Here is a 15,646-nt window from a genome sequence, read left to right on the forward strand (position 1 = left end):
AAAGAAAGTTTAAACGAATCAATAAAAAAGGTAGAAGACAATTCTTGTATAGAAGCTTTTGCTTACTAAAAAATAGAAAAAGGACACCAAAGGTGATGTTTAAGAACTATATTGGACTCTTTGGAAGTATTTTTGTCAATCATGACAAGATGCTGAGAAAAGACTAGAAGTCGATGGTGATTCAGGATCCAAATTTTTGCTTGGTTAACCTTGTTCAGATATATTATAGCTGCACATAAATGTATTTATTGATTTTCTACAAATAACTAATCTAGATAACTGCTTTAGCTATTTAGGATGCTATAAACGAATCATTGTCATAACTTATGCTCTTCTCGGTTGCTTGGTTAATATCAGGTTCTGACAGGGAGGCATAAAAGCAGCAGGATTGTCTGTTAACGTGTCCTATTGAAGCAATGCGGTAAATTTAACTTTTTTTTTTAATAGAAGTAGGTTTTGCGTTGGTGTAAAAACAGGATGAAATGCAACACTTTAAACAAAGCCATTATGTAATATTGCTAATTAGCTATGTGCTGTGGTTGCTAATGCAATGTAACCATTTGGAGCACTCAATACGTGGTTAAAGCAGGCTGGTTCAGTAACTGATTGTTCAGATAAAGAGTGGTTTGGAAATGCATCAGAATAATGGAAACTCTAAATGGAAAAAAAAAAATCAAGGTATTAAGCAAACCTTTGAATCAAAGCAGTCACCTTTAAAGTTCAGGGCGCAGACTCTGGCTCTTTCCTATTTTCTCTTTTCTTCTGTCTGTGTAGTACTGACATGGACAAAGTCTCCTTCTTTTTTTCTTGCTTCCTTTTTCCTTAAGTAATCTCTTGTTGCCACCACCCCCCCCCCCCCCCTCCACCCACCCCTCCTCTTGTTCTCTGTTTTCTCCGTTTCCTTTTTCTGTTTCCACTGCATTTCCACGTTTCCTCTTCGTTTCCTTTGTCTGAGTCTCTCTCGCGCTCGCTCGCTCTCTTCTGGGTGTATTTCCGCTCCTCTCTGGAGGAATAAAAGTTTTTGAAGTTCCACCAGAGGAGAAGCGCCTTCAGCCCTAATACACTTCATCCTGGTTACTGACGCTTACAACATGGCCTACTATTGTCTGCCAGAGTGCTCTGTCAACTTTAGGGAATTAAACATGAGGCAGCGACTCAGCCCAACACAGACATGCACACAAAGAAAGAGTCTCACAGTTGTGATCCAGAACTTCTTTTTTCACAGAGATGAGTCCAAAAATGTATATGAAAATGTGTTTTTATTGATACAAGAAATTCCTTAGATGGATTGTTGCTGTTCTTAAATTGATTTTTTTGTGATATATCTGTCTAGCTGTCTGACTGGGCAACATTGTTTTAATTCCCTGTAATTGTCTGGTACTGACGTCTTTTATTACATCAACTAGCACAACGCTGGCAACCACTGACAAGGAACAAGCATTAAAAATGAGCTTTGACACAATATAGCTAACATCTATGTGGCACATTTCTCTTAAAATAAACCAAAAAATGTATACTTTGGTGTATTAACTAGTTATGCAAAAAACAAGTGCAGTGTTTTGATGTGGACTGCAGGCCAGGTATTAACACTGTGTTAGTACTGTGTGATTATAATGCAAAGGTGCATTCAGTAACTGTTATCAAATATTCTGTGTCATGCATGATGCAAAAAGAATCCTTGTTTTTAGCTCTATGATCAAATATTCCACCGTTAAATCTCTAAAACACGTTTGCATGTATAGTTGACTGTAGCACTGATAAAGCAAAGTTATATTTATTCAACCAGGAAAGCCAACTGGCATAAAATAACTTCTGCACTCTTAGACTTCTTTTTTAAGTGTGTCCTATTTAAGTTCGCCATATGGATACAAATAATGATTTCCAAGCCTTTTTTTCCCTTTTTTTCTGTAATTAAACATAAATTTAGCATTTATTAAAGTGGATGGCAAATTTGGGACACATTAACTTTATCAATATCACTTTAAAATAAGTGGCACAGCCTGTCAGTGTTTTCAAGCCTGATAATTCTGATTAAAGCTGCTGGGATTTTCTGTCTGTATCTCTTTAATTGTGATTGATCTACACTTAATCAGGAAGCTGGGGTCATATTGCTTGGCAGAAGCACAGTGTAATATTCTTTTACTGAGGCGAGCTTTCATTCAGATGAACTTCCCCATCTTGTTTGCATATTCAGCGTAGACATTTAGGCTTAGTGAATCAACAAAAGACCTTCTGATTAAATCAGTATTTATTGATTACAAATGTCTGTTGATAATACAGTACTGTAAAAAAAACTTTTGAGCCCCTTCATTTCTGTTTTCTAGGAGAATGTGAAATAGGTGCAGCAATTTATTGGAACATGGGCAAACAAAAGTGGAAATCCAGTATATAAGGCAGATTTTTGGCTGATAGCGCTTTGGGAATCATCTTGTTGGTGCAAAAATACTGTTTTGTGCCTGTCAAACTTTGATATCTTTGACATTTTTCATAGATTCAACTAAAGAAATCTGAGCAAATTATGTGTCTTTGTGATAGGCTATGCAAAAGATACCATCTGAAATGGGCTCTTTATGAAGTTTTCTGTCATGTTGTGTAGACAGAGCACTGGCTCATGTCTTAGGTGGATTTTTAATGTCCGAATGATTCATGGAACATTCCTTCCTTCACCCACACGCTGTGCCGGCAGATGACCGCCCCTCCCTGACCCTGCTTCTACCTCTTCCTGTTAAAAGGGTGTTTTTCCTTCCTACTGTCCCCTAAGCACTTACTCACCCAAGTTTGTCAATGCGATAACTTGAGTACAAGGTGACGCCGGGTTTTCGAACTGATACCACAGTTTTATCACCTAATCTCATTGACCTTGACCTCAAAGTCAGAGTTCATCTTTTTAATATGACGTCTAATAAAGCACAAATCTATACCTACGATTAATACTGCCATGGTTGTTAAGGTTTGAGGTTATGAACTCAGTGATTTTAACTTATGAGAGTCTCACTTCAAAGGGTGACTGGGCTTCAAAGGCAACTGTGACTCATTATTGTTTGTGTGACAATTAAAATAATTGTTGTTGAGTGGCTACATACTTAATCGAAAGTAACATCTTGACCCTGAAGCACGTTTTATTTTTTAAACCATTTTTAGAGGAAACTGATGACAGCTATTATTCAAAATACATCTAAATTTCATTTGCATACTGTATCTGCTATGCTTATACACATCATGTCCATAATAAATGCCATGACATATTTAGCCTGTACGCTTTAGGATATCTGTATGCTTGTAGTTGCTCAATGTACAAATTAAATATGCATCATGGGATTTTGCTAGGAGTTAGGAGTTAAGGTTATTTGAGAACCTTGAATATAGCATCACCTGTGGTTGATTATTGGGAAAAAGGATTAAATTTATGATATAAAATTGACCCAATTATGTTGAAAAAAAATCCACTAATACTTTATAACTCTGACAAATTATGTTTTGTGTTTCATTTGTCATTTAAATACACTTCAAACTCACCTTTTGAGCTCTTTGGTGTTTTATCAGGATCATAATATGACATCCATGCTTCCCTAAGGAGGTTAATCAGCTTTAATGAATGATGCCATGATTTTTAAGGGTGAATGCAAGCAGATGATTAGAGCATTCCTTCTCTTACTAGTCAGCACCAGAAATACTTGCTGGTATCATATTTTATTATTGTTAATGGAAATAAACTATCAGTTGTAAGATGTTACTCAGCAAACTGCCTCTAGTCCTAGCAAACAGCAGCAGCTCGCTTCGTGATGGAAGGTTGTAAACAAGCAAGGTGAAAGGAGAGCTGATCTAAGCAGGCAAAGAGGAGGAAGAGACTGCTTTGAAGATAGTGGTTACTAACAGGGAGCTAATGGAGCTAACCGGCTAAATAATTATTCACAGTTGCTTTTAGCAACTATACAAAAACATAAAACACAAGCATTAGCTATGACTGTAACATGGCTATTTATGAAAGGACACAGATAGCCAACTCCTGTATTTTGGCTGTGGTAGAGTAAACTGCCATATTCTCTCTTGTAATCTGAACAATGCAACACTACATTGAGCAGAAGGGCATGGATGCAAAGAAGAAAAGCCTGCTAGCGCTAGCACCACTAACAGCAGCAAAGTGAGCTGGCATTTTGTTATGCACAGTGCAAACCGCCACACAATTTAGCTGCAGAATATGATTAATTGATTCAGTTAATCACATTGTGCAGTATGTATTTAAGTGCAATGAATCAATTCATAAATACACACATAAAATCTATCAAGACAGTCGCTTAGCAACTTATCTCCTTTAGCTTATTTTACTTTGTGGATGTTTTCTGAGTAACTGACACTATAGTTTATTAGTGTGCTCACTTGATTGCTTGGTTTTCAGTTTTGTTATGCATTTTATAGGATTTTTAATAGCTAAACACAGTTGCACAGCTGAAATTCCACTATAAAGGTTCCTTCGTGTCCAAACAGTCCTGGCTAGTTTGCATTGTTTAGACTCTCACCCTCTATCGGTGACTTCTGTATGTCATTATGTAACACACTGGCATAATTTTGTTTGGCCCTTTAAAAAAAAAAAAGAAAAGAATAAACAGCTGCCTCGCTTGCAGTTTTGGTTCAAACTTTGATTGATCTGGGTGGTTCATGTTAGAAGGGGGAGAAGCTCTGAAAATGTCTGCATATTTAATAGAAAGAGGCACTGTGTCAATGTACAGGATGAAAACAATGATGTGTGTAAGATGTGCACTCAAAGTTTTGAAACATTTAGGACTCATAAAAATTAGACCCAACTGCCCACAGGCCTAACACCTCCGTGACTGGCCCCGGGGCTGACATACCACCACATCACACTGGAGTAAATGCAACTTGCTAAAGTAACAGAAAGACAACTGTGATGTCTACAGGCATGGGGGGAAAAAATGGAGAAGCCCATTAACCACAGGTCCCCACAGACTGACCGGATGGGGTAACCTTCCAAACAAGCGAATCCCTCATTATCGAATCTTTCATTCAAGAATCATTTCCAGTGGATCAACTTCTAGATCTTTTACAGTTTTTCCACACATGAATTCTTTACAAAAGCAGAAAGACGAACTGCTCACCCATCAGTACTTCATTTTTCGACCTTATGCTCGGCAAATTCATTGACACAACCACTCCAATCTAAAGTCCTGACAGTGCATTCATTCCGCTCTCTTCTTCTTTTACGCAACTTTTTTTTTTTTGCTTTGGCTTGTTAAACACTTAAAATGCTGCTAAAAGACACTTGTTGCCATAAAAGCGATCCCACACATACAGTAATACACTTTCCAGCACGACCAGTGCCAGCAAAACTTTTCAGAAGCTCCGCTTATTTTTAATTAGTGGAGTTTGGAATAATTGAGTAAATATGTGCAGCTAAAATTCAGTTCATAAGGAAAATATAAACTACATAAAGTTCAGCTCTGGCTCCCAAGAAGATCCAGGACTTGACAGCAAATATATGCATTCTTTGCAGTGTGGTAGTGCCCGCTTAATACTGGGCTGCTTTTACCTTCTGGGCCCTGGGGCATTGTTCTGGCTCCCTCTTCTGAAGCTGAGACATCCTTTCTCTGTTGAGACAGCATGTCTCTACAATATCCAAGGAGCTTTAAGATTCCTGCAGGCTTGCTGTGACACTGTCATTTCTAAAGCTGGAAACGTACGCGCGTAGAGCTGGAAAAACTTGTTATTAATATGTCATACTCGGTTATGAGAATCATTTAGTCTAAGAGGCACTTGTTAAATAAAGCTGCTCTTAGTTCAAGTCCCAGTCACTACAGAGTTTCCCCTCAGAGGTTTGGTGGAATATCACAGTTTTATTTTCATTGTCAGCCAACTTTATCTCCACTCAGAGGGTTGGGCAAAAGTAATTTGACTCTGTCACAGGAATTTCTGCCACGGGAGATTCATAAATTAGTCTCTAATTAAACAGACAGCAGATTTTGCATGATGAGGAGCAGTTAATGTTGTCCTAACTGAATAAGCCTAGTTGAGTTCAGTATCAGTATATTAAGGTCCTGCTCAGGTAAATTTTTTATGCAGATTAAATAATGTTCTCAGTGTGACTGCAAAACTAAGCAGATAAAGAATGAAACAAGGGTAAGGTGCTTGCATATTATAGTTCACTATCTCGAATATTTCACGTAATTGAATTCCATGATTGGGAGAAATGAACTTTTAACAAGAGACACCGTCAGTGTCGGCGCTTGACTCGTCCTCTGTAGCTACAGATGTAAGTAACTGAAACCTTGTGCAGAAAAACACTACAGCTCTGATAGAAAGATGAAAGCACAGCATGGAGGTGCTTGATTTGATATTATGAGTGCTATTTTGAATTTCCCTTGTACTCAGCTCTGTGTTTAAGCCGTGACATTTAACAAATATCTATCTGATTTGTAGGAACTGCGTTCAATTAAAAGCTAAAATTGCAAGGGTTTGAACATTAACAGACAGTTACCAGACCTTAGATCATACATAAGAGAGCTTAGGTGTGGCTCACCCTTGACTGAGAGTGTTTAGATTAATGTAGAGTTGTGTGTCAGTATCGTGAGTGACTGAAAGATGTTTTTCCTTGTACTTAACTGAACTCACTTTAAATGATGCTGCTACAAACCAATCCAAGACCAATTAATAGATATGTACACACAGAGTCAGACAGTATACAAATGTTTCTTTAACTTCAAAGAAACTTTTTCCCCTTCATCTCTGTGTTCTCACTATGACATTTAATGAATCTCATCCTAAGTGGTTAAAACACACTCACACACATGCACACACAGAGACAAGACTGCATGCACGCCAGCTTAATATATCTCTCCGCTCTTCTGTGGAGCATTTCAAATGTGGCACATTTTCCACCGCAAGATCTGAAATGTTGTTAGCACCACTGGCATTTTACACTGCACAAAAATATTTCCTTTCCTCTCATCATCCACAGGTTTCTATATTTCCCATTGTGGCGGCAATCCCTGTGAAACAATCATTTGCTTTCATGCACGAGCACAACGATTGATCAAAGATGTTAGATTGCCACGAAGTGGCTGTGAGGTACAGACACAAAACGAATATTAAATGATATCTGAGCTTTGGATTGGGATGATGTCTCACCCATAGGGATGTAATGGAGGGCGATGTCAATATGGAAAGTGTCTTTTTCTACTGAAGGGATGGGAAATCGGTGCATCCATTTCCAAGAAGTCAAACTTGGTAAGCTGAGATTCAAATGCAAGGGAGTAGATTGCAGGTGAAGTGTTTTTCACATTACATTAATCTAAGCTTAACCATATCCATAACCCTCTGCAGAGTCTCTCTGCTCTCTCAGAAGACTTGCAATCAAATGCTCTGCAACTCCTTTTGCCTGCTGCCTGTTTCTTTTAGTTGTGGAGAGAATCTCTAAATATGCTTCCAGATTGCATTTCACTGAGACCCTGGGTACGGGTCAGGCATTACATAAAGGCAACACCTGCAATTTACTTGAATTTTTTTTTCTTCTCTATTTTCCAATGAGTGAGGCCACCAGATGTTTTTATGCTGCTGCTTTCAATGTTGCACACTGCACAGCTAAAAGTGAATCAGTTGATTGGGACTAACTGTCTGCTCTGTCTCTCTCTGTTCGCCCAGCTGGATGCTTGGTGAAGCATGGTGGTGAAGATGGTTAGAATGCGCTTAACGGGGCCGCTGTCATGGGGCTGGTGCAAATGGTCAAGTGTAACAGGAATGGGAGTCCTGTATCTGCTGATGCTATCAACCTGCCTTGGCCAAGACACGGAAGGTAAAGCGAGTTTCTCTTTGCATGTCCTGATCACTGTCCTCCCTCTCCACTTTGTCTCTTTGTTTTGTCTCATGTGTCTCATTCAGTACTTCAGTCTGCTTTAATATCAGCACTGTGCATGACTTTTTTGAGTCAAGGCTTATTTTAGGTAGTAAAGTGCAGGATTTTTTATTCTTTCATGATTTCATGTGTGACAAGGTCTTGTCTGGGGATCTTGAATGTAATCGCTTTTACTTTTTATTCTAACATCTACTGCAGCTTTTTTCCTGTTTATATTACATTTTATACCCATTTCTGCCAGTACTTCAGAATTAATACCATCTGCTTAAGCCACGCTTCGTGGGTTATTGATTCTTTTTGATTTTATGACTTACATGCAGTGTACCATGTAGCGATAGTCCTCCCTGCTCACCCTGAAAAAAGTAAATTTTTATCTCAATTATGCATAAAATAATGATGATTTTTTTTCTTTTTCTTTTTTGCTGAATTATTGTCATGGCTCAAAGTACTGTATTGCACCTTGGTTCAGCAGACCAAACTATATTTCTGCTGTTGAAATACCAATATGGTGGTTTGAAGAGGCTGCATATGGAAAAGTAATAGCTTTATTGGTGTTTGGGTTTTACACGTAAACACAGTTGTTCAACGTGTCCAGCAGGTAAAGTCTTGGAGGAGTTGCCACAGCTCATCTCAGTTGCTCGTGTCTGTTTATGAATAGAGATGGACCGATCCGATATTATGTATCGGTATCGGTCCGATACTGACCTAAATTACTGGATCGGATATCGGAGAAAAATAAAAAATGTAATCCGATCCATTAAATATCACGAAAGCACCTCACAAAACTTGCAACACGCCGTAACTCACCTCAGAACGTTAGCACGTCGGAGCAGTATGCATCACGTGATAGAGCGGCTGTGGCATGCGGGACCTGTCGGTGGTCTGGATAGCATTTGGAGCTTCGCTAGCAACCCGGCATTTCATCTCCAACAAAGTTATCCCCGAGAGAAGTAAAGCAAGTGTGTAAGTCCATCTCTGAATGTTTGTAAAGCATTCCTGCGTTAAGCTTAACAAGCGATATATGGAGCGACTGCCTCTTCTTGCTGCTACTTCAATCATGAAACTGCTTAATGATCAGCTGATCGGCTTTTCTGTCGTGAGTCCGTGTCTCTTGTTTGTTTTTGGCCCACTTTGCACCAGAAAGAGGAAACCAGCGGCTGAACAACAGCAGCACATTTAAGCTTGATCAGCTGTTGTTAGAATGTATTTAATATTACTTTCTACTCGAGGATCTTTTTCTACGTAGCTGACGCTGGTAACTGTGCAGGGGCGGATCTAGCAAAGTTTAGCCAGGGGGGCCGATAGGGCATTAACAGGGAAAAGGGGGCACAAAGACATACTTTTCTTTCTTATTCTCATTTAAAATGTCGAGCTTTTAATAAAGAATTATCTGACACCCAAAGTTTTAATTTGATGTAAAATGAATAGAAGTCAATTACTGTATATAGTAACTATTAAGTCTAACATACCCTAGTAAGCTATAGTACTTTTTCCTTTGGGAAGGCACCATCTGTGAATTCTGCAATTTTGTTGAAGAAAGATGTTGAATCTATTTAATATTTCTTGAAAAATAATTTATTTCTGTGCATTTTTTTCCACACTGCATCAAATTAAGGTTGATTACGTCGATTAAGCATCATGAGGTGGAGCGTGAGGGGTGGTTCCCTATTTTTTATTTATTTATTTTTGTTGTTGCTGGGAGTTGGAACCCTATTAGTTAGGTTGCTTAATATTTACGCTAAGTACTCTTTAAAATACCAGAATAGGGAGGATGGTGTAGGTTTAAGTTTATTAGATTGATCAGTATTGCTGAACTATGAAATATTTTTTTTTGCATACAGGTATAACAGAATAGCTTTAGTGTAGTTGTTGTTTTAAACTTGAGTATGAACTTATACAAAATGCAGCAAGATATTAAAAAAAAAACAGTTTTGTTGATTAAAAAACACTATATCGGATTCATATCGGTATCGGCAGATATCCAAATTTATGATATCGGTATCGGTATCGGACATAAAAAAGGGGTATCGTGCCATCTCTATTTATGAAATCCCAGAATGCCATGATGAAGTTACGATCAGGGCTCTGCGGGGGCCATACCATCTGTTGCAGGACTCCTTGTCTCTGAAGATGGTTCTTTATGACTCTGGCTGTATGTTTGGGACCATTGTCATGCTGCAGAATGAATTTGGGACTAATTAGACACCTCCCTGTTGGCGCTGCATGACGGATAAGAATGTTGATAGTAAACCTCACAAGACTCCAAAAAAAGTTGGGGAGGCAAACCTGACAGTGAACCACCACAGTGAAACTGCAACCTATTACAAGCTCAAAGTTAGAAATAGCAATTTAATGGGGATCTTTATGTTGTAAATGTATATGGTCATCACCTAAAGTCCTTTGTCTTGTTTACAGACAGATTTAAAGACGGACTAATTTAGTAAATGTCATGTAATAGTTGCATTTATATGAAAGTTTCATTGAAATTACAAATAATATACAAGAAGAAGAAACAAAAGAAGCAAAAGCAGAATAGCCTACCTAACCAAAGACATGCTATTGATTCCAATGTAAATGTTAAGGTGGGTGTCAGGGCTGCACTGGCCATCGGGCATACCCAGTGGGCCGCTCGTGATTTTTCATTTTTATGGGCCGATGGGGTTTTATTTCTTTTCTTTTTTTAACGGTATAAATGATGTGGTGGATTGGCCAGTTGGTCATGATCGACTCTGGGCTGAACCAATTACAGCCGAGGAGGTCGAACTTTATAGTTGAGGTGAAAAGGAACGCAATTTGTCCCGTACTACTTCAGCTAGAAAGATGCTAATTCAATCATTAAACTCATCAATGATCAGCTGATTGGCGTTTCTCTTGCGCCAGAAAGAGGAAACCAGCGGAGGTCGCGCTACACAACAGCAGCACATTTAAGCTTGATCAGCTGTTGTTAGAATGTATTTAATGTTAATTTCTACTATCAGCTGATGTTTGCTGGAGCCACAGCTGTAAAAGCTGCTCGTCATGATATCGGTTTGGATATGTGGTGAGAGGGAAACATGAAGATGAAACCAGGAGATATCCTTACTGAATCATCAGAGCTGAACAGGTGATGGAGAAACAGGTTTACCTTTTAGGTGACATGAATGAGTTGAAGGGAAGTTATGAACTGTTTCTGAGAGACAAATAACACCAGGATCCTTTTCTATGTAGCTGACAGCTGGTAACTGTGCAGGGGCGGGTCTAGCAAAGTTTTGCCAGGGGGCCAGGCAGGGCATTAACAGGGAGAGGGGGGCACAAAGAAATACTTTTCTTTCTTATTCTCATTTAAAATATTTAGCTTTCAATAAATAATTATCTGAATCTTCCAACCAAAGTTTTCATCTGATGTAAAATGTATAGAAGTCCATTATTGTATTCAGTAAATATCAAGTCTAGTATATACCCTAGTAAGTTATAGTATTCTTTCCTTTGGGAAGGTACCATCTGTGCAGTCTGCTATTCTGTTGAAGAAAGATGTTCAATCCATTTAATTACTGGAGAAAAATAATAGATTTCTGTGAATTTGTTTTATACGTGCATTAAATTAAAATCGGTTTTGTCAATTAAGCATCTTGAGGCAGAGGGTACGGGAGTGGTTCCCTTTTTTTTTCTTTTTTTTTGCTGGGAGTTGGCAACCCTATTAGTTAGGTATATGTAATTATAAATTAGGTTGTTTTATATTTTTGCTAAATACTGTTTAGAATACCAGAATAGGGAGGATGGTGTAGGTTTAAGTTTATTATAAAGGCTCTTTGGCTTTTCCTATAATACCATGGTGGGCCGGTCACTAGTCAAAATGCCCGGGCTGATTTTTTTTGTCCCAGTCCAGCCCTGGTGGGTGTTTCAATCTTTAAATCACTTGCTTTACAGCCCAAGTGATAAAGAGTATCTCTTCTATCACTTCACAATATATCAGTAATATCCAATGAGTTTAACACGAGCAATAACTAAAGGGGAAAAGTTGCCTACAAGTTATTGTAATGCTGAAAAAATATCCACATTCTGATTTCTCTGAACCTAGGGGAAGCTGAAGCAAGGTGAAGGATAAATGAAGTCATCACCTATGGGAGAGCTCAGCGTAAAACTCTCTTGACTTTCTGCTCGATTTATCTGAATATTAATATTCCATTTAACTCTTAGTCCTTGAGATTTATCTGGTTGGCATTTAAGTGACAGGGGTGTTAGTCAGAGGTGAGCGTCTTTGAGCGCCCATGCATCTGCGCAGAGATAGAAGGGGAACGTGCACTGATCAGCCAAAATGTTAAAACAAAAAAAAACTAGCCTCAATTTTGGTATCTTGCTTCAAACTAAGTTTTAAAAGTGCATTTCCCCTTACAAGTTATCCTTATGTAACACATGCCCAAAGTTAAATGAGATCCAGCATCTTTAAAGGCTCAATCAAGAGTGTTAATGTTCATTTTATTTGGCTCATCCCATTAAAACACAGAACAAATACCATGTTATAACAAACACACTATCTATATATTTACTATATTGATATTATAGATATTATAGCTCAGTAACAGTAGAGTAAAAATATAACAAGTTTTGTTCAGTTAGGAAACGTTGGTGGTTAGCCAATGATTGCACTGAATTGTTTTGCAGTCAGAGACCCATTGCAAGTAGTTCCTGTGCAGGTAACCTGGTGGGAGGGAACATGTCTGCAAACAATTGTCATCCAAATCAAACTGATTGCAATCATTTTCCAACAGATTAAATGGCAAATACAAAGGTTTGCACATGTCTCTTTGCAAAGGAGGACTTGGCTCAACAAGTTGCCAGCCAGTATATGGCAGTCAAAGCAAAGTTACTGAGTACCTGTGTCATTTTGTAGTTAAGTTTCCTTCTTGCAACAACTATGTCACTATTTGTGGAAGAATTTCTGAATTACTGCTTTAAGTCTATGAGGTTCTGGCTGGACTCTGATTGTAAACAGTTTATATAGTGAATTTAAGTGAATCCCAGTGTATGTGGTCAAATGATCACATTTGATCTCTGTATTATCACAAAGAGATTGCATGCACTTGCTAACTTGATCCCATTCATTGATGGCTACATTCATTGGTCAGTCCTTTATCTGATTGATAAAGGACTGACCAAATTTGTTTTGGAAGACAGCAACAGAGTGCGAGTGGTCAGAGACCTGCTACCCATCTTTGCAGTAACCATTTCAAAGGCAAGAATACTGCAATGTCATTGCACACAGTTGCAATAATTTGGTAGTGCTGTGGGCTCAAACACCAGTTTTCCAAGTGTGACTATAGGATTACTCACACTCAAATGGAGGAGTAACTTATAAAAGTCTTGCAATGTGGTAGACATCGTCCAACCCTACCACACATGCCTACTTGGATTCAGTTACAGATCCGGTCATTATCCTGGTGGAACTGCTTATAACAAGAATAGTATGTTTTAATGAGCCTGGGTACCCTTTTGACAGACAATGTTTTACTCAGTTATGGTCCCCTTATGACACAAGTGCTGGTGTTTTATTAATGAGCCCATGTCCCAGGATGAGCGGTTGCTTTTAACTTTTTGGACCATCACACGACAAGGGTACTAGGTTGTTTTAATTAGCCTTGCTCCCTAGGTAGGAATATATTTACTCACTTTTCGTTTGCCGGGTGAGAAGTGTACCAGTATATTTTTAATGAGCCTCAATCCCAAGATGATTAAACATACAATGAGTCAAATCAAGCTTTCGGGCAAAGCTGTTGAAAGTTGTAATTACTCCAAACTCTTATGCTCTTGTTTGTCTTCGTCACTAGAAACTTGGCACTACCTCCAATTAATAACATCTTAGTACTTATTGCTGAAATCATTTTGATTTGTAGCACACAAATTGCTTACTTTAGCCGTTGTCAGCTTATTCACATCTAAAATTTCTCTGCGAGACAAGTGAGAAACATTAATTGAAGTTTTAACTTGACTGATTATGAACTAATTTGAAGCTAGCATGTGCATAGGTGCTTCACTGTTTGTTTTAATTGACTGTGACTTATCAACGCATGTGAACAAGAGCCAACAAAAAAGGCTGAAATGTTATGCTCAAGTGGTCACACACTGAGCTTGATGGTCAACATGCTCTTTTCTAAACACTAAATACTTTAATTTGTTTTGCTGAACCTGAGTAATTACCTCTATGTCAGGATGGTAAATTAAAAAAATGAAAACTTCACCGTACATAATCAACTAGATATCCCGCTTTTCCCCTTTGTCTTCACCCTGTCCTGTTATGATAACTTTGTCATACCAGAAACCTTTTTAGATGTTCTAGGAAAAAAATGTGACATAAAATTTCATGAGCGTGACAATCTGCTTCTACTCACTAACAGTTCACCATGAGGTGACACTCACACTGTGAATGAACCCACACTCACAGCTGTGTGGTCAACGTTGCATTAGAAGTGAGGATATAAATAAATTTGCCGATTGTGTATCACGAACCAGCACGACACATCAATCACTAAAGATATTAAGCTATTAATGTAGCCTAGTGTTTGAAAAGCCATTTCCTTGATTGTTTATAAAGGTACTGTGCAAAAGTCCCAAACCCCTCCTCACTGCTTTATTTTTTGGCTTCTACAGAGCCAGACGTTGTTATAATTCTGGTCATGATGCTAATAAACTGGGTGTTGAGCAGTAGTTTCAAAAAGCCTTTCAAAGTTTCTCTTTGTTTGTTAAACCGACCTATGAATCATTTAAGCGTAAAAAAGGCAACTATCTCAATGAATGAACCAGTGTTGTCCACATAAAACTGATATTGGGGTTATTACTAAAAAGAAAGTAAAGCATTACTCATTACTTGTCATTGTTCTTTAAAGTAATGCAGTGAGTATTTAAGTTACGTAATTACTCATTGCACTCACAGTAGAATTTAATTTGTCGTTACTTGTTGAATGACTTTTGCATTACTCCGTATCATGACCACTTTCACATAATTACCAAGTATCCTAATGAAAATATGTACAATATAATTAGTGCATACATATGAACACGAAACTAACAACATGGAGTAAAATTGAAAATTAGATCAAAGAGTCTCAAAAGCGATTGTAGTATAGAAGCAGGAACAGGTAGAAATGAATTTTACAATGTTTGGAGCCTAGCTACTCATCACTTGAAGATCATACTCTGGAAATGTCGACATGCACTCAGCCAATGACTCTGTGTTCTTTGCTAGCTTTGTGCTAGCATGCTGTCTGTGTGGATTGAAAGAGCTGGTATAGCCATAGCAGTATGACTTGGCTGTTTCTCTCTTGGATGCAGTTTGTACGTCACCATCATGATCTTGTACTGTTGTTCAATAAAGATGAATATAATGTCCATAGCTCCACTCCTCAAAGGTTTCCTCCACCCTGCTCCTGAAAATTTCTAATTATTTGGTATATGAAATAACACCAGGATCCTTTTCTATGTAGCTGACAGCTGGTAACTGTGCAGGGGCGGGTCTAGCAAAGTTTTGCCAGGGGGCCAGGCAGGGCATTAACAGGGAGAGGGGGGCACAAAGAAATACTTTTCTTTCTTATTCTCATTTAAAATATTTAGCTTTCAATAAATAATTATCTGAATCTTCCAACCAAAGTTTTCATCTGATGTAAAATGTATAGAAGTCCATTATTGTATTCAGTAAATATCAAGTCTAGTATACACCCTAGTAAGTTATAGTATTCTTTCCTTTGGGAAGGTACCATCTGTGCAGTCTGCTATTCTGTTGAAGAAAGATGTTCAATCCATTTAATTACT

At 38.2% G+C, this 15,646-nt stretch overlaps 1 protein-coding gene across 1 annotated transcript in view; it reads left to right on the plus strand.

The window, feature by feature from the left end:
- Positions 1-15,646, plus strand: part of LOC146568505 (protocadherin-15-like) — a 235,777-nt gene that overhangs the window by 22,713 nt on the left and 197,418 nt on the right. Inside the window, exon 2 of the mRNA XM_085284578.1 lies at positions 7,654-7,804. Within this exon, the coding sequence (XP_085140704.1) occupies positions 7,672-7,804 (133 nt within the window). The 5' untranslated portion in view covers positions 7,654-7,671. The remainder of the gene's footprint in view (positions 1-7,653; positions 7,805-15,646) is intronic.

The sequence above is a fragment of the Mchenga conophoros genome, linkage group LG8 (assembly GCF_057382185.1).
Source record: "Mchenga conophoros isolate Kocher_MC1m ecotype Shallow Benthic linkage group LG8, M_conophoros_male_GT1.1, whole genome shotgun sequence".
NCBI classification, from domain to species: domain Eukaryota; kingdom Metazoa; phylum Chordata; class Actinopteri; order Cichliformes; family Cichlidae; genus Mchenga; species Mchenga conophoros.